The 24,825-nt window shown below is 33.1% G+C and overlaps 1 protein-coding gene across 1 annotated transcript in view; it reads right to left on the bottom strand.

The window, feature by feature from the left end:
• LOC139242084 (ADP-ribosylation factor GTPase-activating protein 2-like) overlaps window positions 1-314 on the bottom strand; it is a gene marked incomplete at both ends in the record, with an annotated part of 31,274 nt that extends 30,960 nt beyond the window's left edge. Inside the window, one exon of the mRNA XM_070870229.1 lies at window positions 196-314. Coding sequence (XP_070726330.1) covers window positions 196-314 — 119 coding nt within the window. The remainder of the gene's footprint in view (window positions 1-195) is intronic.
• Window positions 315-24,825: the final 24,511 nt, after the last annotated feature.

The raw sequence follows: 24,825 nt of genomic DNA, 5'->3' as shown, positions 1-24,825 counted from the left end.
GAATGGTGGTGCAGGTTCGATGGGCCGAATGGCCTGTTCCTGCTCCTATTTTTTATGTTTCTGTGTAACAACCTCGGCAACCCCCAGCTACCCTGTGTTTCTGGATACAGCCATCATCATCATAGAAACATAGAAAATGGTGGGGGGGGGGTGCCTGTTTGCCCATGCCCCTGAGGGTAAGTTGTGTTTCCGAACCTGATGAAGCTGAGGTGAACTCCCAGCGAGCGATGGATTCCAGAGCAGTCGATGCACAGGAAGATCCCGTAGGTAATACTGGCCCAGCTCGGATTCTTGGCACCACAGTCAAAGCAGCACTACAGAAAGAACAAAGGTTGAGAATGTAGATAGAAGGTTTGCAAATGTGTTAGTAAGGGATCATGGGAAAATGGCCAAGAGAAATTGTTCAGCTGCGATATTTGCCCTGTCGACACAAACAAAGGATTACTCAGAGTTGTGGTCAAACACGAGTTACGCGAAAAAGCAAAAGTCAGACATGAGTCAGACGAGGGGCTGCTATATCCAGCCATGAAATAGGGAAGTGTGATGAGATTCAAAACAATAAAGACATCCCTGGAGCCCGCCCTATTTGGAGAGTTGCTAGCCTGCAATTGGATATGCTATGGGGGAAATCGACCAATGATTGTATAAACTAAGTGTGTTCAAATGTGTTCTGCTGTAACAATGTATAAGTGTTGAGCTTTTGTACTGTTACGTAGCTTGTCAGGACAGAGGTGGACAAACTCGACTCGAGTGTGTTCCCCTTTATCTTAACAGGTCCCGGCCGGGAGAATCTACAGAATAAAGGTCTTATGTTGCTAAGACTAAAAGTGTTCGTGTGTCAGTGAATTCGCTGAAACAGATTGAAGGGAAAAGAATCCAGTATCAACATTGTCAGAGGTGAGAGGCCAAAGTGAGGCAGCACTGCCCAGCCGAGGGAGCAGGATCACACGGGGTGGAGGGGCAGGGGAGAGGGGGTTAGACGGGGCAGGGGAAATCGGACAGGGCGGGGAGTCGGACGGGGAGGGGGAGAAGGGATTGGATGGGGAGGGGAGGGGGATTGGATGGGGAGGGGGAGGGGTGTCGGACGGGGCGGGGTGTCGGACGGGGAGGGGGTGGGGATTGGATGGGAAGGGGGAGGGGAGGGGAGGGGGGTGGGGATTGGATGGGAAGGGGGAGGGGGAGGGGTGTCGGACAGGGAGGGGGAGGGGGAGGGGTGTCGGACGGGGAGGGGGAGGGGTGTCGGACGGGGAGGGATGTCGGACGGGGATTGGATGGGGGGGGGATTGGATGGGGAGGGGAGAGGAATTGGACAGGGAGGGGGAGGGGGATTGGAAATGGAGGCAGATTTTTTTTTACTCGTTCCTGGGAGGTAGTCGTCGCTGCCAAGGCCGGCATTTATTGCCCATTAGGGAATTGCCCCGTGAGAAGGTGGTGGTGAGCCGCCTTCTTGAACCGCTGCAGTCTGTAAAGGTGCTTCCACAGTGCTGTTAGCATTGTGACCCAGTGATGATGAAGGAACGGTGATATATTTCCAAATCAGGATGGTGTGTGACTTGGAGATTTCCATGTGCCTGCTGCCCTTGTCCTTCTTGGCGGGTTTGGGAGGTGCTGCCGAAGAAGCCTTGGCGAGTTGCTGCCGTATATCTTGTAGGCAGTACACACTGCAGAGCAGGGTGAGGGGAGACCTAATTGAGGTGTATAAAATTCGGAGGGGCCTAGAGTGGATAGGACGGTACGCTGGTGGAGGGAGTTAGTGTTGAAGGTAGTGGATGGGGGGCCAATCAAGCGGCTGCTTTGTCCTGATGGTGTCGAGCTTCGAGAGTGTTGTTGGAGCTGCACTCATCCAGGCAAGTGGGGAGTATTCCATCACACTCCTGACTTGTGCCTTGTAGATGGTGGAAAGGCTTTGAGGAGTCAGGAGGTGAGACACTCACCGCAGAATACCCAGCCTCTGACCCGCTCTTGTAGCCACAGTATTTATGTGACTGGTCCAGTTATGTTTCTGGTCAATGGTGACCCCCAGGATGTTGATGGGGGATTCGGCGATGGTAATGGTGTAGAATGTCAAGGGGTGGTTAGACTCTCACTTGTTGGATATGGTCATTGCCTGTCACTTGTGTGGCACAAATGTTACTTGCCACTTATCAGCCCAAACCTGAATGTTGTCCAGGTCTTGCTGCATGTGGGCATGGACTGCTCCATTATCTGAGGAGTTGTGAATGGAACTGAACTCTGTGCAATCATCAGCGAACATCCTCACTTCTGACCTTATGATGGAGGGAAGGTCATTGATGAAGCAGCTGAAGATGGTTGGGCCTAGGACACTGCCCTGAAGAACTCCTGCAGCGATGTTCTGTGGCTGAGATAATTGACCTCCAACAACCACAACCATCTTCCTTTGTGCTCGGTATGACCCCAGCCAGTGGAGAGTTTTGCCCCTGATTCCCATTGACTTCAGTTTTTCTCAGGCTCCTTGATGCCACACTCGGTCAAATGCTGCCTTGATGTGGATAGGAAGGACCTGTTTCCCTTGGCAGAGTCAACAACAACCAGGAGGCATAGATTTAAAGTAATTGGGGGGAGGTTTAGAGGCGATATGAGGGAAAATCTCTTCACCCAGAGGGTGGTGTGGGTCTGGAACTCACTGCCTGAAAGGGTGGTAGAGGCAGAAACCCTCACCACATTTAAAAAGTACTCGGATGAGCACCTGAAGTAAACTACAGAGCTACGGACCAAGAGCTGGAAAGTGGGATTAGGCTGGATAGCTCTTGGTCGGCCAGAGCGGACACAATGGGCCGAAATGGCTGTAACTTTCTACGATTCTATCATGTCAAGGGCAGTCACTCTCACCTCGCCTCTGGAATTCAGCTCTTTTGTACATGTTTGGACCAAGGCTGTAACAAGGTCCTGGCAGAACACAAACTGAGCATCGGTGAGCAGGTTATTGGTCTGTAAGTGCTGCTTGATAGCACTGTCCATACCTTCCATCACTTTGCTGATGATTGAGAGTCGACTGATGGGGCGGTAATTGGCCGGATTGGATTTGTCCTGCATTTTGTGGACAGGACATACCTGGGCAGTTTTCCACATTGTCGGGTAGATGCCAGTGTTGTAATTGTACTGGAACAGCTTGGCTAGAGGCTCGGCTAGTTCTGGAGCACAAGTCTTCAGCACAACAGCTGGCATGTTGTTGGGGCCCATAGCCTTTGCTGTATCCAGTGCGCTCAGCCGTTCCTTGATATCACGTGGAGTGAATCGATTGACTGAAGACTGGCTTCTGTGATGATGGGAACCTCAGGAGGAGGCCGATATGGATCATCCACTCGGCACTTCTGGCTGAAGGTGGTTGTAAACGCTTCAGAATTGTCTTTTGCAGTCACGTGCTGGGCTCCGCCATTATTGAGGATGGGGATATTCATGGAACCCCCTCCTCCCGTTAGTTGTTTAATGGTCTACCACTATTCACGACTGAATGTGGCAGGACTGCAGAGCTCTGATCTGATGCTTTGGGATCACTTAGCTCTGTCTATAGCATGCTGCTTCCGCTGTGTAGCATGCATGTAGTCCTGTGTTGCAGCTTCCCCAGGTTGGCACCTCATTTTCAGGTACACCTGGTGCTGCTCCTGGCATGCTCTTCTACACTCCTCATTGAACCAGGGTTGGTCCCCAGGCCTGATGGTAATGATAGAATGGGATATGCCGGGCCATGAAGTTACAGATTGTGGTGGAGTATAATTCTGCTGCTGATGGCCCACAGCGCCTCATGGATGCCCAGTTTTGAGCTGCTAGATCTGTTCTGAATCTATCCCATTTAGCACGGTGGTAGTGCCACACAACATGATGGAGGGTGTCCTCAGTGTGAAGACAGGACTTTGTCTCCACAATGACTGTGCGGTGGTCACTGCTACCAATACTGTCATGGACAGATGCATCTGCGACAGGTCGATTGGTGAGGACGAGGTCAAGTAGGTTTTTCCCTCAGGTTGGTTCTCTCACCACCTGCTGCAGGCCCAGTCTGGCAGCTATGTCCTTCAGGACTCGGCCAGCTCGGTCAGTAGTGGTGCTACTGAGCCACTCCTGGTGATGGACATTGAAGTCCCCCACCCAGAGTACATTCTGTGCCCCTGCTACCCTCAGTGATTCTCCCAAGTGGTGTTCAACATGGAGGATACTGATTGATCAGCTGAGGGAGGGCGGGAGGTGGGAATCAGCAGGAGCTTTCCTTGCCCATGCTCGACCTGAAGCCCTGAGACTTCATGGGTTCAGGAGTCAATGTTGAGGACTCCTAGGGCCACTCCCTCCTGGCTGTATATCACTGTGTTGCCACTCCTGCCGGTGGGACAAGATATACTCAGGGATGGTGATGGAGGAGCCTGGGACATTGGCTGAAAGGTATGATTCTGTGAGTATGACGGTGTCAGGCTGTGGCTTGACCAGTCTGTGGGACAGCTCTCCCAGTTTTGGCACAAGTCACCAGATGGTGAGAAGGACTTTGCCGGGTGGACTGGGCCGTGTGTGACGTTCTCGTGTCCAAAACCGGTGCCGAGGTCGATCCATCCGTTTTTTTCTTATTATTCGTAGCGGTTTGCCTCCGCAGTATAACTAAGACCGCCTATTTCCACCTCTATAACATCGCCCGTCTCAGCCCCTGCCTCAGTTCATCTGCTGCTGAAACCCTCATCCAGGCCTTTGTTACCTCTAGACTTGATTACTCTAACGCACTCCTGGCTGGCCTCCCACATTCTACTTGATGCCATCCAAAACTCGGCAGCCCGTGTCCTAACTCGCACCAAGTCCCACTCGCCCATCACCCCCTGTGCTCGCTGACCTACATGGGCCTCGATTTTAAAATTCTCATCCTTGTTTACAAATCCCTCCGTGGCCTCACCCCTCCCTATCTCTGTAATCTCCTCCAGCCCCACAACCTTCCAAAGATCTCTGCGCCCCTCTAATTCTGCCCCCTTGAGCATCCCTGATTATAATCACTCCACCATCGGTGGCCGTGCCTTCTATTTCCTGGACCCCAAGCTCTGGAACTCCCTCCCTAAACCTCTCCACCTCTCTATCTCTCTCTCCACCTTTAAGACATTCCTTAAAACCTCCCTCTTTGACCAAGCTTTTAGACACGTGTGCTAATATCTTTTTTTGTGGCTCGGTGTCAAATTTATCCATTTTGTCTTACAACACTGCTGTGAAACGCCTTGGGACATTTTACTATGATAAAGGTGATATATAAATAAAAGTTATAATTATTAATAACTGAATATAAATTATCCCAGCTGCGGTGGTGGGACTTGAACCCTGGATCATCAATGCAGGATTACTGCTCCAGTAACATCAGCACTGGAAATCACCCTTAAATATCAGCACAGTATATCACCCTTGTATATCAGCACATTATGTCACCCTGATATATATATCAGCACTGTATATCACCATTTTATATATACATATATATATCAGTGCTGTATATCACCATTATATATATATATTAGCACTGTACATCACCATTTTATATATATATATCAGCACTGTATATCACCATTTTATATATATATATCAGCACTGTATATCACTTATATCAGCACTGTATATCACCATTTTATATACAGATATATATAAGCACTGTATATCACCATTATATATATTTATATATATATCAGCACTGTATGTCACCATTATATATATATATATATATATCAGCACTGTATATCACCATTATATATATATCAGCACTGTATATCACCATTATATAACATATCAGCACTGTACATCACCATTATATATATATATATATCAGCACTATACATCACCATTATATATATATAGATATCAGCACTGTACATCACCATTATATATATATATCAGCACTGTATATCACCATTATATATATATATATATAAGCACTGTACATCATCATTATATATATATATATATATATCAGCACTGTATATCACCATTATATATATACATATATATATATCAGCACTGTACATCAACATTATATATATATATATATATATATATCAGCACTGTATATTCACCATTATATCAGCACTGTATATCACCATTATATAAATATTAGCACTGTATATCACTATTATATATATATATAAATATCGGCATTGTATATATCAGCACTGTATATCACCATTATATAAATATATATATATATCAGCACTGTATATCACGATTATATATAATATCAGCACTGTATATCACCATTATATAATGTATATCACCATTATATATATATATATATATATCAGCACTGTATATCACCATTATATATATATATATATAGCAGCACTGTATATCACCATTATACATATATATCATCAGCACTGTATATCACCATATATGCACTGTATATCACCATATATATATATATATAATCACCATTTTATATATATATATATATATATCAGCACTGTACATCACCATTATATATATATCAGCACTGTATATAACCATTATATATATATATATATATATCAGCACTGTTTATCACCATTATATCAGCACTGTATAATCACCATTTATATATATCAGCATTGTATATCACCATTTAATATATATATAAATATATATATATATATATATATATATATCAGCACTGTGCATCACCATTTTAAGTACTGGATATCACCATGAAATATATATATATCAGCACTGTTTATCACCATTATATTATCTTTATATATATATATCAGCACTGTATATCACCATTATATATATATATATCAGCATTATATATCACCATTATATATATATATATCAGCACTGTATATCACCATTATATATATAAATCAGCACTGTACATCACAAGTTTATCAGCACGGTACATCACCATTATATATATATATATCACCATTTTGTATATATATATATATATATCAGCACTGTATATCACCATTATATATATATATATACATCAGCACTGTATATCACCATTATATATATACATATATATCAGCACTGTATATCACCATTTTATATATATATATATATCAGCACTGTATATTCACCATTATATCAGCACTGTATATCACCATTATATATAATATCAGTAGTGTATATCACCATTATATAATGTATATCAGCACTGTACATCACCATCATATATTTCTATATCAGCACTGTATATCACCATTATATATATATATATATATCAGCACTGTACATCACCATTCAGCACTGTATATTCACCATTATATCAGCACTGTATATCACCATTGTATATATCAGCACTGTATATCACCATTATATAAATATATATATATATATATCAGCACTGTATATCACCATTATATAATGTATATCACCATTATATATATATATATATCACCACTGTATATCACTATATCACCATTATACATATATATATCATCAGCACTGTATATCACCATATATGCACTGTATATCACCATATATATATATGCACTGTATATAACGATTATATATATATATATATCAGCACTGTTTATCACCATTATATTATATATATATATATATATATATCAGCACTGTATAATCACCATTTATATATATCAGCATTGTATATCACCATTATATATATATATATCAGCACTGTGCATCACCATTTTAAGTACTGGATATCACCATTATATATATATCAGCACTATATATTACCATTATATATATATATCAGCACTGTATATCACCATTATATATATAAATCAGCACTGTACATCACCATTATATATATCAGCACGGTACATCGCCATTATATATATATATCACCATTTTGCATGTATATATATATTGTATATCACCATTATATATATATATATCAGCACTGTATATCACCATTATACATATATATATCAGCACTGTATATCACCATTATATATATATATATCAGCACTGTATAATCACCATTATATATATATATCAGCACTGTATATCACCATTATATATATATATCAGCACTGTATAATCACCATTATATATATATATCAGCACTGTATAATCATCATTTATATATATATATTTATTTAAGCACTGTATATCACCATATCAGCACTTTATATCACCATTATATCTATATATCAGCACTTGTATCAGCACTGTATATCACCATTATATATATATATGCACTGTATATCACCATTTTATATGTATATATATATATAATATATATGCACTGTAATCACCATTTTATATATATATATATATATATCAGCACTGTACATCACCATTATATATATATCAGCACTGTATATAACCATTATATATATATAGATATCAGCACTGTTTATCACCATTATATTATATATATATATATATCAGCACTGTATAATCACCATTTATATCTATCAGCATTGTATATATATATATCAGCACTGTATTTCACCATTATATGTATCAGCACTATAAGCACTGTGCATCACCATGAAATATATATATATCAGCACTGTGCATCAACATTTTATAATATATATATATATATATATATATGTACTGGATATCACCATTCAGCTCTGTATATCACCATTATATATGGATATATATATATATATGTCAGCTCTGTATATCACCATTATAAATATATATATATATATATATATCAGCACTGTATATCACCATTATATATAATATCAGCACTGTATATCACCATTATATGATGTATATCAGCACTGTACAGCACCATTATATATATATATATATATATCAGCACTGTATAATCACCATTTTATATATATATATATCAGCACTGTACCTCACCATTATACATACATATATATATCAGCACTGTATAATCACCATTTTATATATATATATCAGCACTGTACATCACCATTATATATATATATATATATATCAGCACCTATATATATATATATATATCAGCACTGTATATCACCATTATATATATCAGCACTGTATATCACCATTATATAATGTATATCAGCAGTGTACATCACCATTAGATATATATATATATCAGTACTGTACATCACCATTATATATATATATATATATCAGCACCTATATATATATATCAGCACTGTATATCACCATTATATATAATATCAGCACTGTATATCACCATTATATAATGTATATCAGCAGTGTACATCACCATTAGATATATATATATATATATCAGCACCTATATATATATATATATATCAGCACTGTATATCACCATTATATATAATATCAGCACTGTATATCACCATTATATAATGTATATCAGCAGTGTACATCACCATTAGATATATATATATATATATCAGCACTGTATAATCACCATTTTATATAGGTATCAGCACTGTACATCACCATTATATATATATATATATCAGCACTGTATATCACCATAATATATATATATATATATCAGCACTGTATATCACCATTATATATATATATATCAGCACTGTACATCACCATTATATATATATATATATATCAGCTCTGTATATCACCATTTTATATATATATATATATATATATATCAACACTGTATATCAACATTATATATATATATATATATCAGCTCTGTATATCACCATTATATATATATATATATATATATATCAGCACTGTATACATCAGCACTGTATGTCACCATTATATATCAGCACTGTATAATCACCATTTTATATATCAGCACAGTATATCACCATTATATATATCAGCACTGTATGTCACCATTATATAAACATCAGCACTGTATATCAGCACTGTATAATCACCATTTTATATATATATATCAGCACTGTATATCACCATTATATATATATATATCAGCACTGTATATCACCATGATATATATATATATATCAGCACTGTATAATCACCACTATATATATATATATATATCAGCACTATATAATCACCATTATATTTAAGCACTGTATATCACCATATATATATATATATATATATATATTTATCAGCACTGTATATCACCATTATATATATCAGCACTGTATATCACCATTATATATAATATCAGCACTGTATATCACCATTATATAATGTATATCAGCAGTGTACATCACCATTAGATATATATATATATCAGCACTGTATAATCACCATTTTATATGTATATATATATATAGGTATCAGCACTGTACATCACCATTATATATATATATCAGCACTGTATATCACCATAATATATATATATATCAGCACTGTATATCACCATTATATATATATATATATGTATATCAGCATTGTACATCACCATTATATATATATATATATATCAGCTCTGTATATCACCATTATATATATATATATATATATCAGCACTGTATATCACCATTATATAGATCAGCACTGTATATCACCATTCTATATGTATATCAGCACTGTATATCACCATTATATATATATCAGCACAGTATATCAGCACTGTATATCACCATTATATATATATATATCAGCTCTGTATATCACCATTATATAATGTATATCAGCAGTGTACATCACCATTAGATATAAATATATATCAGCACTGTATAATCACCATTTTATATGTATATATATATATATAGGTATCAGCACTGTATATCACCATAATATATATATATATCAGCACCGTATATCACCATTATATAAACATATATATCAGCACTGTATATCACCATAATATATATATATATATATATCAGCAATGTATATCACCATTATATATATATATCAGCACTGTAAATCACCATTATATATATATATATCAGCTCTGTATATCACCATTATATATATATATATATATATATCAGCACTGTATATCACCATTCGATATGTATATATATCAGCACTGTATATCACCATTATATATATATCAGCACAGTATATCAGCACTGTATATCACCATTATATATATATATATATGTATATCAGCACTGTATATCACCATTATATAGTTATATATCAGCACTGTATGTCACCATTATATATATATCAGCACTGTATACATCAGCACTGTATGTCACCATTATATATATATATATATATCAGCACTGTATAATCACCATTTCATATATCAGCACAGTATATCACCATTATATATATTAGCACTGTATATCACCGTTATATAAACATCAGCACTGTATATCACCATTATATACATATATCGGCATTGTATATATCAGCACTGTATATCACCATTATATAAATATATATATCAGCACTGTACATCACCATTATATATATATATCAGCACTGTATAATCAACATTATATATATATATCTCAGCACTGTATATCGCCATTATATATATCAGCACTGTATAATCACCCTGTATAATCACCATTATATATATATATATATATATATATATATCCACTGTATATTACCATATATATATATATATATATATATAAGCACTGTATAACTGTATAATCACCATTTTATATATATATATATATATAGATATCAGCACTGTATATCACCATAAGCACTATACATCACCATTATATATATATATATCAGCACTGTATATCACCATGATATATATATAAGCACTGTATAATCACCATTATATATATATATATATATATATCGGCACTGTATATCACCATTATATATATATATATATATATATCAGCTCTGTATATCACCATTATATATATATCTATATATCAGCACTGTATATCACCATTATATATATATATATATCAGCACTGTATATCACCATGATATATATATATCAGCACTGTATAATCACCATTTATATATATATATATATATATATATTTAAGCACTGTATATCATATATATATATATATATATATATCAGCACTGTATATCACCATTATATATATCAGCACTGTATATCACCATTCTATATATATATATATATATATATTCAGCACTGTATATCACCATTTTATATATATATATATATATCAGCTTTGTATATCACCAATATACATATGTATATATATATGTATATTAGCACTGTATATCACCATTATATATATATATATCAGCACTGTATATCACCATTTTATATATATATATATATCAGCACTGTATATCACCATTTATATATATCAGCACTGTAAAATCACCATTTTATATATATATATCCGCACTGTACATCACCATTATAAATATATATATATATATATATAAATATATATCAGCACTGTATAATCACCATTTTATATATATATCAGCACTGTACATCACCCTATGGTGATGTACAGTGCTGATATTCAGCACTGACTGTACACATCAGCACTGTATATCACCATTATATATATATATCAACTGTATAATCACCATTTTATAGATATATATATATATCAGCACTGTATATCACCATTATATATATATCGGCATTGTATATCACCATTTTATATATATATATATATATATCAGCACTGTATATCACCATTTGTCAGCACTGTACAATCAACATTTTATATATGTATCAGCACTGTATATCACCATTATATATATATATATATATATCAGCGCTGTATATCACCATTATATATATATATCAGCACTGTATATCACCATTGTATATATATATATATCAGCACTGTATATCACCATTATATATATATATATATATATATCAGCACTGTATATTCACCATTATATATATATATATCAGCACTGTACATCAGCATTATATATATATATATATCAGCACTGTATAATCAACATTTTATATATATAAAAATATATATCAGCACTGTATATCACCATTATATATATAGATATCAACTGTATAATCACCATTTTATATATATATATCAGCACTGTATATCACCATTATATATATATATATATATCAGCACTGTATATTCACCATTATATATATATATCAGCACTGTACATCAGCATTATATATATATATATATATATCAGCACTGTATAATCAACATTTTATATATATATATATATATATCAGCACTGTATATCACCATTATATATATATATATATATCAACTGTATAATCACCATTTTATATATATATCAGCACTGTATATCACCATTTTATATATATATATATATGTACATCGGCATTGTATATCACCATTATATATATATATATATATATCAACACTGTATATCACCATTATATATATAATATCAGCACTGTATATCACCATTATATAATGTATATCAGCACTGTACATCACCATCATATATTTATATATCAGCACTGTATATCACCATTATATAAATATATATATCAGCACTGTACATCACCATTATATATTTATATATCAGCACTGTACATCACCATTATATATATATATCTCAGCACTGTATATCACCATTATATATATATATCAGCACTGTATAATCAACATTTTATATATATATATATCTCAGCACTGTATATCGCCATTATATATATCAGCACTGTATAATCACCCTGTATAATCACCATTATATATATATATATATATCCACTGTATATTACCATATATATATATATATATAAGCACTGTATAACTGTATAATCACCATTTTATATATATATATATATATCAGCACTGTATATCACCATAAGCACTATACATCACCATTATATATATATATATCAGCACTGTATATCACCATGATATATATATAAGCACTGTATAATCACCATTATATATATATATATATCAGCACTATATCACCATTATATATATATATATCAGCTCTGTATATCACCATTATATATATATATATATCAGCACTGTATATCACCATGATGTATATATATATATATCAGCACTGTATATCACCATGATATATATATATCAGCTCTGTATAATCACCATTTTTATATATATATATATATATTTAAGCACTGTATATCATATATATATATATATATATCAGCACTGTATATCACCATTCTATATATATATATATATTCAGCACTGTATATCACCATTTTATATATATATATATATATATCAGCTCTGTATATCACCAATATACATATGTATATATATATATGTATATTAACACTGTATATCACCATTATATATATATATATATATCAGCACTGTATATCACCATTTTATATATATATATATATATCAGCACTGTATATCACCATTTATATATATATATATATATCAGCACTGTATAATCACCATTTTATATATATATATCCGCACTGTACATCACCATTATATATATATATATATATATATATATAGAAATATATATCAGCACTGTATAATCACCATTTTATATATATATCAGCACTGTACATCACCATATATATAAAATGGTGATGTACAGTGCTGATGTTCAGCACTGACTGTACACATCAGCACTGTATATCACCATTATATATATATATCAACTGTATAATCACCATTTTATAGATATATATATATATCAGCACTGTATATATATCACCATTATATATATATCGGCATTGTATATCACCATTAGCACTGTATATCACCATTTGTCAGCACTGTACAATCAACATTTTATATATGTATCAGCACTGTATATCACCATTATATATATATATATATATATCAGCGCTGTATATCACCATTCAGCACTGTATATCACCATTATATATATATCAGCACTGTATATCACCATTGTATATATATATATCAGCACTGTATATCACCATTATATATATATATATATATATATATCAGCACTGTATATTCACCATTATATATATATATATATATCAGCACTGTACATCAGCATTATATATATATATATATCAGCACTGTATAATCAACATTTTATATATATATATATATATCAGCACTGTATATCACCATTATATATATATATATCAACTGTATAATCACCATGTTATATATATATCAGCACTGTATATCACCATTATATATATATATATATATATGTATATCGGCATTGTATATCACCATTATATATATATATATATATCAGCACTGTATATCACCATTATATATATATATATATCAGCACTGTATAATCAACATTTTACATATATATATCAGCACTGGAAAATCAACATTTTATATATAGATATATCAGCACTGTATAATCAACATTTTATATATATATATCAACACTGTATATCACCATTATATATATATATATATATCAGTGCTGTATATCACCATTATATATGTATATATATCAGCACTGTATATCACCATTATTTGTATATCAGCACTGTATATCACCATTATATATATAATATATATCAGCGGCGTATATCACCATTATATATATATATATCAGCACTGTATAATCACCATTATATATATATATATATATAAGCACTGTACATCACCATTATATATGTACATCAGCACTGTATATCACCATTATAGATATAAATATACCAGCACTGTCTCTCACCATTATATATATATATCAGTACTGTACATCACCATTATATATATATATATATCAGCACTATATATCACCATTATATATATATATATCAAATCTGTATATCACCATTATATATATATATATATATATATCAGCTCTGCATATCACCATTTTATATATATATCAGCACTGTCTATCACCATTATATATATTTATATATCAGCACTGTATAATCAACATTTTATATATATATATATATATCAGCACTATATAATCACCATTTTATATATCAGCACTGTACATCACCGTTATATATTTATATATCAGCACTGTATATCACCATTATATATATATATATATATATATCAACACTGTATAATCACCATTTTATATATATATATATATATATATAAGCACGGTATAATCACCATTTTATATATATATCAGCACTGTACATCACCATTATACATATATATATATATATCAGCACTGTACATCACCATTATGTATATATATATATATCAGCACTGTATATCACCATTATATATATATATAAGCACTGTACATCACCATTATATATGTACATCAGCACTGTATGTCACCATTATATATATATATATATACCAGCACTATCTCTCACCATTATATATATATATCAGTACTGTACATCATTATATATATATATATATATATATATCAGCACGATATATCACCATTATATATATATATATAACAGCACTGTATATCACCATTATATATATATATATATATATATATCAGCCTGTATAATCACCATTATATATAATATCAGCACTGTACATCACCGTTATATATTTATATATCAGCACTCTATATCACCATTATATATATATAAGCACTGTATATCACCATTATATATAATATCAGCGCTGTACATCACCGTTATATATTTATATATCATCACTGTATATCACCATTATATATATATATATAAGCACTGTACATCACCATTATATATGTACATCAGCACTGTATATCACCATTATATATATTGTATATCAGCACTGCACATCACCATTATATATATATATATCAGCACTGTACATCACCATTATATATATATCAGCACTGTACATCACCATATATATATATATATATATATATATATGTTGATGTACAGTGCTGATATTCAGCACTGACTGTACACATCAGCACTGCATATCACCATTATATATATATATATCAACTGTATAATCACCATTTTATAGATATATATCAGCACTGGAAAATCAACATTTTATATATATATATATATATCAGCACTGTATATCACCATAATATATATATCAGCATTGTATATCACCATTATATATATATATATATATATATCAGCTCTGTATATCACCATTTGTCAGCACTGTACAATCAACATTTTATATATGTATCAGCACTGTATATCACCATTATATATATATATATATCAGCACTGTATATCACCATTATATATATATATATATCAGCACTGTATATCACCATTATATATATATCAGCACTGTAAATCACCATTGTATATATATATATCAGCACTGTATATCGCCATTATATATATATATATATATATATATATCAGCACTGTATATTCACCATTATATATATATATATATATATCAGCACTGTACATCAGCATTATATATATATATATATATATCAGAACTGTATATCACCATTATATATTTATATATCAGCACAGTATATCACATATATATATATATATATATATCAGCACTGTATAATCAACATTATATATATATATATATATCAACACTGTATATCACCATTATATATATAATATCAGCACTGTATATCACCATTATATAATGTATATCAGCACTGTACATCACCATCATATATTTATATATCAGCACTGTATATCACCATTATATATATTATATATCAGCACTGCACATCACCATTATATATCAGCACTGTACATCACCATTATATATATAAATATATATCAGCTCTGTATATCACCATTTTATATATATATATATATCAGCACTGTTTATCACCATTTTATATATATATATATCAACACTGTATATCATCATTATATATATTATATATCAGCACTGTACATCACCATTATATATATATCAGCACTGTACATATCAACAGAGTTGGTGAGAGGGGAGCGACCTGTCAAAAGCCCAGCGGGAGATCGAGAGCCAGCGGCAGTTGGTGAGAGGGGAGCGACCTGTCAAAAGCCCAGCGGGAGATCGAGAGCCAGCGGCAGTTGGTGAGAGGGGAGCGACCTGTCAAAAGCCCAGCGGGAGATCGAGAGCCAGCGGCAGTTGGTGAGAGGGGAGCGACCTGTCAAAAGCGACCGGTGCAGCTACAGCGGGAGAGAAAGCAAAATAGAAGTAGAAAGTAATCAAAAAGTGACGTCACAGCCAATGTGGTAAGTGATTGGCTGGTGATTGGTGAGTAGCTTTTCTTTTCCTTTTAATGTTATTACCAATTTAAGGGTATCTAAGGTTAAGACATGGCAGGAGAGCTCGGCCATGTGATATGCTCCTCCTGTACCATGTGGGAACTCGGGGACACTTCCGGTGTCCCTGGGCGCTACGTGTGTGGGAAGTGTATCCGCCTCGAGCTCTTGACGGTCCGCGTTGCGGAATTGGAGCTGAGGGTGGATTCACTCTGGAGCATCCACGATGCTGAGAATGACGTGAGTATCACGTGTAGTGAGTTGGTCTTACCGCAGGAGAAGGGTCCACAGCCAGATAGGGAATGGAAGACCAGCAGGAAGAGCAGTGCAAGAAAGATAGTGCAGGGGTCCCCTGTGGTCATCCCCCTGCAAAACAGATACACTGCTTTGAGTACTGTTGGGGAGGATGACTCATCAGGGGAGGGCAGCAGCAGCCAAGTTCATGGCACCGTAGGTGGCTCTGCTGCAAAGGAGGGCAGGAAAAAGAGTGGGAGCGCGATAGTGATAGGGGATTCGATGGTGAGGGGAATAGATAGGCGTTTCTGCGGACGCAACCGAGACTCCAGGATGGTATGTTGCCTCCCTGGTGCAAGGGTCAAGGATGTCTCGGAGCGGGTGCAGGACATTCTGAAATGGGAGGGAGAACAGCCAGTTGTCGTGGTGCACATTGGTACCAACGACATAGGTAAAAAAAAGGGATGAGGTCCTACGAAAAGAATTTAAGGAGCTAGGAGCTAAATTAAAAAGTAGGACCTCAAAAGTAGTAATCTCGGGATTGCTACCAGTGCCACGTGCTAGTCAGAGTAGGAATCGCAGGATAGCGCAGATGAATACATGGCTTGAGCAGTGGTGCAGCAGGGAGGGATTCAAATTCTTGGGGCATTGGAACCGGTTCTGGGGGAGGTGGGACCAGTACAAACCGGTCCTAGGGGGAGTGTTTGCTAGTGCTGTTGGGGAGGAGTTAAACTAATATTGCAGGGGGATGGGAACCTATACAGGGAGACAGAGGGAGACAAAAATGAGGCAAAAGCAAAAGACAGAAAGGAGATGAGGAAAAGTGGAGGGCAGAGAAACCCAAGGCAAAGAACAAAAAGGGCCACTGTACAGCAAAATTCTAGAAGGACAAAGGGTGTTAAAAAAGCAAGCCTGAAGGCTTTGTGTCTTAATGCAAGGAGTATCGGCAATAAGGTGGATGAATTAACTGTGCAAATAGATGTTAACAAATATGATGTGATTGGGATTACGGAGACGTGGCTCCAGGATGATCAGGGCTGGGAACTCAACATCCAGGGGTATTCAACATTCAGGAAGGATAGAATAAAAGGAAAAGGAGGTGGGGTAGCATTGCTGGTTAAAGAGGAGATTAATGCAATAGTTAGGAAAGACATTAGCTTGGATGATGTGGAATCTATATGGGTAGAGCTGCAGAACACTAAAGGGCAAAAATCGTTAGTGGGAGTTGTGTACAGACCTCCAAACAGTAGTAGTGATGTTGGGGAGGGCATCAAACAGGAAATTAGGAGTGCATGCAATAAAGGTGCAGCAGTTATAATGGGTGACTTTAATATGCACATAGATTGGGCTAGCCAAACTGGAAGCAATACGGTGGAGGAGGATTTCCTGGAATGCATAAGGGATGGTTTTCTAGACCAATATGTCGAGGAACCAACTAGGGGGGAGGCCATCTTAGACTGGGTGTTGTGTAATGAGAGAGGATTAATTAGCAATCTCATTGTGGGAGGCCCCTTGGGGAAGAGTGACCATAATATGGTGGAATTCTGCATTAGGATGGAGAATGAAACAGTTAATTCAGAGACCATGGTCCAGAACTTAAAGAAGGGTAACTTTGAAGGTATGAGGCATGAATTGGCTAAGATAGATTGGCTAATGATACTTAAGGGGTTGACTGTGGATGGGCAATGGCAGACATTTAGAGACCGCATGGATGAATTACAACAATTGTACATTCCTGTCTGGCGTAAAAATAAAAAAGGGAAGGTGGCTCAACCGTGGCTATCTAGGGAAATCAGGGATAGTATTAAAGCCAAGGAAATGGCATACAAATTGGCCAGAAATAGCAGCGAACCTGGGGACTGGGAGAAATTTAGAACTCAGCAGAGGAGGACAAAGGGTTTGATTAGGGCAGGGAAAATGGAGTACGAGAAGAAGCTTGCAGGGAACATTAAGGCGGATTGCAAAAGTTTCTATAGGTATGTAAAGAGAAAAAGGTTAGTAAAGACAAACGTAGGTCCCCTGCAGTCAGAATCAGGGGAAGTCATAACGGGGAACAAAGAAATGGCAGACCAATTGAACAAGTACTTTGGTTCAGTATTCACTAAGGAGGACACAAACAACCTTCCGGATATAAAAGTGGTCAGAGGGTCTATTAAGGAGGAGGAACTGAGGGAAATCTTTATTAGTCGGGAAATTGTGTTGGGGAAATTGATGGGATTGAAGGCCGATAAATCCCCAGGGCCTGATGGACTGCATCCCAGAGTACTTAAGGAGGTGGCCTTGGAAATAGCGGATGCATTGACAGTCATTTTCCAACATTCCATTGACTCTGGATCAGTTCCTATCGAGTGGAGGGTAGCCAATGTAACCCCACTTTTTAAAAAAGGAGGGAGAGAAAGCAGGGAATTATAGACCGGTCAGCCTGACCTCAGTAGTGGGTAAAATGATGGAATCAATTATTAAGGATGTCATAGCAGCGCATTTGGAAAATGGTGACATGATAGGTCCAAGTCAGCATGGATTTGTGAAAGGGAGATCATGCTTGACAAATCTTCTGGAATTTTTTGAGGATGTTTCCAATAAAGTGGACAAAGGAGTACCAGTTATATAATCAGCACTGTACACATCAGCACTGTATATCACCATTATATATATATATCAACTGTATAATCACCATTTTATATATATATCAGCACTGTATATCACCATTATATATATATATATATATGTATATCGGCATTGTATATCACCATTATATATATATATATCAGCACTGTATATCACCATTATATATATATATATCAGCACTGTATAATCAACATTTCATATATATATATATCAGCACTGTATAATCAACATTTTATATATATATATCAACACTGTATATCACCATTATATATATATATATCAGCGCTGTATATCACCATTATATATATATATATATCAGCACTGTATATCACCATTATTTGTATATCAGCACTGTATATCACCATTATATATATAATATATATATCAGCACTGTACATCACCATTATATATATATCTATCAGCACTGTACCTCACCATTATATCAGCACTATATATCACCATTATATATATATATATATATATATCAGCACTGTATAATCACCAATATATATATCAGCACTGTATAATCACCATTTTATATCAGCACTGATTATCACCATTATATATATATATATATCAGCGGCGTATATCGCCATTATATATATATATATCAGCACTGAATATCACCATTTTGTATATATATATATATCAGCACTGTGTATATATATAAGCACTGTGCATCACCATGAAATATATATATATATCAGCACTGAGCATCAACATTTTATATATATATATATATGTACTGGATATCACCATTCTGAATCTCACCATTATATATAGATATATATATATATATATATCAGCTCTGTATATCACCATTATAAATATACATATATATATATATATATCAGCACTGTATACATCAGCACTGTATATCACCATTATATATATATATCAGCACTGTATATTCACCATTATATCAGCACTGTATATCACCATGATATAAATATCAGCACTGTATATCACCATTATATAAATATATATATCAGCACTGTATATCACCATTATATAAATATGTATATCAGCACTGCATATCACCATTATATATGATATCAGCACTGCATATCACTATTATACACATACATATATATCGGCATTGTATATATCAGCACTGTATATCACCATTATATAAATATATATATCAGCATTGTATATCACCATTATATATAATAGCACTGTATATCACCATTATATATATATATCAGCTCTGTATATCACCATTGTATATATATATCAGCACTGTTTAAATCAACATTTTATATATATATATATATATATATTTATATAAGCACTGTACATCACCATTATATATATATATCAGCTCTGTATATCACTATTATATATATATATATATCTCAGCACTGTACATCACCATTATATATATATCTATCAGCACTGTACCTCACCATTATATCAGCACTATATATCACCATTATATATATATATATATATATCAGCACTGTATAATCACCAATATACATATATATATATATATATATATATCAGCACTGTATAATCACCATTTTATATCAGCACTGATTATCACCATTATATATATATATATATATATATATATCAGCGGCGTATATCACCATTATATATATATATATATATATCAGCACTGTATATCACCATTTTATATATATATATATATATATCAGCACTGTATAGCACCATTATATAAATATATCAGCACTGTATATCACTATTGTATATATATATATATCAGCACTGTATATATATATAAGCACTGTGCATCACCATGAAATATATATATATATCAGCACTGAGCATCAACATTTTGTATATATATATATATATATATATGTACTGGATATCACCATTCTGTATCTCACCATTATATATATATATATATATATATATCAGCTCTGTATATCACCATTATAAATATACATATATATATATATATATCAGCACTGTATACATCAGCACTGTATATCACCATTATATATATATATATATCAGCACTGTATATTCACCATTATATCAGCACTGTATATCACCATGATATAAATATCAGCACTGTATATCACCATTATATAAATATATATATCAGCACTGTATATCGCCATTATATAAATATATATATCAGCACTGTATATCACCATTATATATGATATCAGCACTGCATATCACCATTATATAATGTATATCAGCACTGTACAGCACCATTATGTGTATATATATATATATATCAGAACTGTATAATCACCATTTTATATGTATATATACATATATAGATATCAGCACTGTACATCACCATTATATATATATATCAGCACTGTATATCACCATAATATATATATATATATATATCATCACTGTATATCACCATTATATATATATATATTTATATAAGCACTGTACATCACCATTATATATATATCAGCTCTGTATATCACTATTATATATATATATCAGCACTGTATATCACCATTATATATATCAGCACTGTATATCAGCACTGTATATCACCATTATATATATATATATATATCTCAGCACTGTATACATCAGCACTGTATATCACCATTATATATATATATATCAGCAGTGTATAATCACCATGTTATATATCAGCACTGTATATCACCATTATATATATATATATATCAGCACTGTATATCACCATTATATAAATATCAGCACTGTATATCACTATTATATACATACATATATATCGGCATTGTATATATCAGCACTGTATATCACCATTATATAAATATATATATATTAGCACTGTATATCACCATTATATATAATAGCACTGTATATCACCATTATATATATATATATCAGCTCTGTATATCACCATTGTATATATATATCAGCACTGTTTCAATCAACATTTTATATATCTCAGCACTGTATATCACCATTGTATATATCAGCACTGTATAATCACCATTATATATATCCACTGTATATCACCATATAAGCACTGTATAACTGTATAATCACCATTTTATATATAATATCAGCACTGTATATCACCATTACATATATATATATAAGCACTGTATATCACCATTGTATATATATATATATATATCAGCACTGTATATCACCATTATATATATCAGCACTGTACATCAGCATTATATATATATATATATATCAGAACTGTATATCACCATTATATATTTATATATCAGCACAGTATATCACATATATATATATATATATCAGTACTGTATAATCAACATTTTATATATATATATATATATATATATATCAGCACTGTATAATCAACATTATATGTATATATATCAGCACTGTATATCACCATTATATATATACATATCAGCACTGTATATCACGATTATATGTATATCAGCACTGTATATCACCATTATATATATATATATATATATATCAGCACTGTATATCACCATTATATATAAATCACCATTGTATATCACCATTATATATATATATATATATATATCAGCTCTGTATATCACCATTAAACATATATATATATATATATCAGCACTGTATAATCACCATTATGTATATATATATCAGCACTGTATAATCACTATTTAAGCACTGTATATCACCATATATATATATATTTATCAGCACTGTATATCACCATTATATATATATATATATTTATATAAGCACTGTACATCACCATTATATATATATCAGCTCTGTATATCACTATTATATATATATATATATCAGCACTGTATATCACCATTATATATATCAGCACTGTATATCACCATTATATATGTATATATCTCAGCACTGTATACATCAGCACTGTATATCACCATTATATATATATATATCAGCACTGTATAATCACCATTTTATATATCAGCACTGTATATCACCATTATATATATATATATATATATATATCAGCACTGTATATCACTATTATATACATACATATATATCGGCATTGTATATATCAGCACTGTATATCACCATTATATAAATATATATATATTAGCACTGTATATCACCATTATATATAATAGCACTGTATATCACCATTATATATATATATATCAGCTCTGTATATCACCATTGTATATATATATCAGCACTGTTTCAATCAACATTTTATATATCTCAGCACTGTATATCACCATTGTATATATCAGCACTGTATAATCACCATTATATATATCCACTGTATATCA

Source organism: Pristiophorus japonicus, unplaced genomic scaffold (assembly GCF_044704955.1).
Source record: "Pristiophorus japonicus isolate sPriJap1 unplaced genomic scaffold, sPriJap1.hap1 HAP1_SCAFFOLD_1209, whole genome shotgun sequence".
Lineage (NCBI taxonomy): Eukaryota > Metazoa > Chordata > Chondrichthyes > Pristiophoridae > Pristiophorus > Pristiophorus japonicus.
This window is presented reverse-complemented; position numbering and strand designations above follow the sequence as displayed.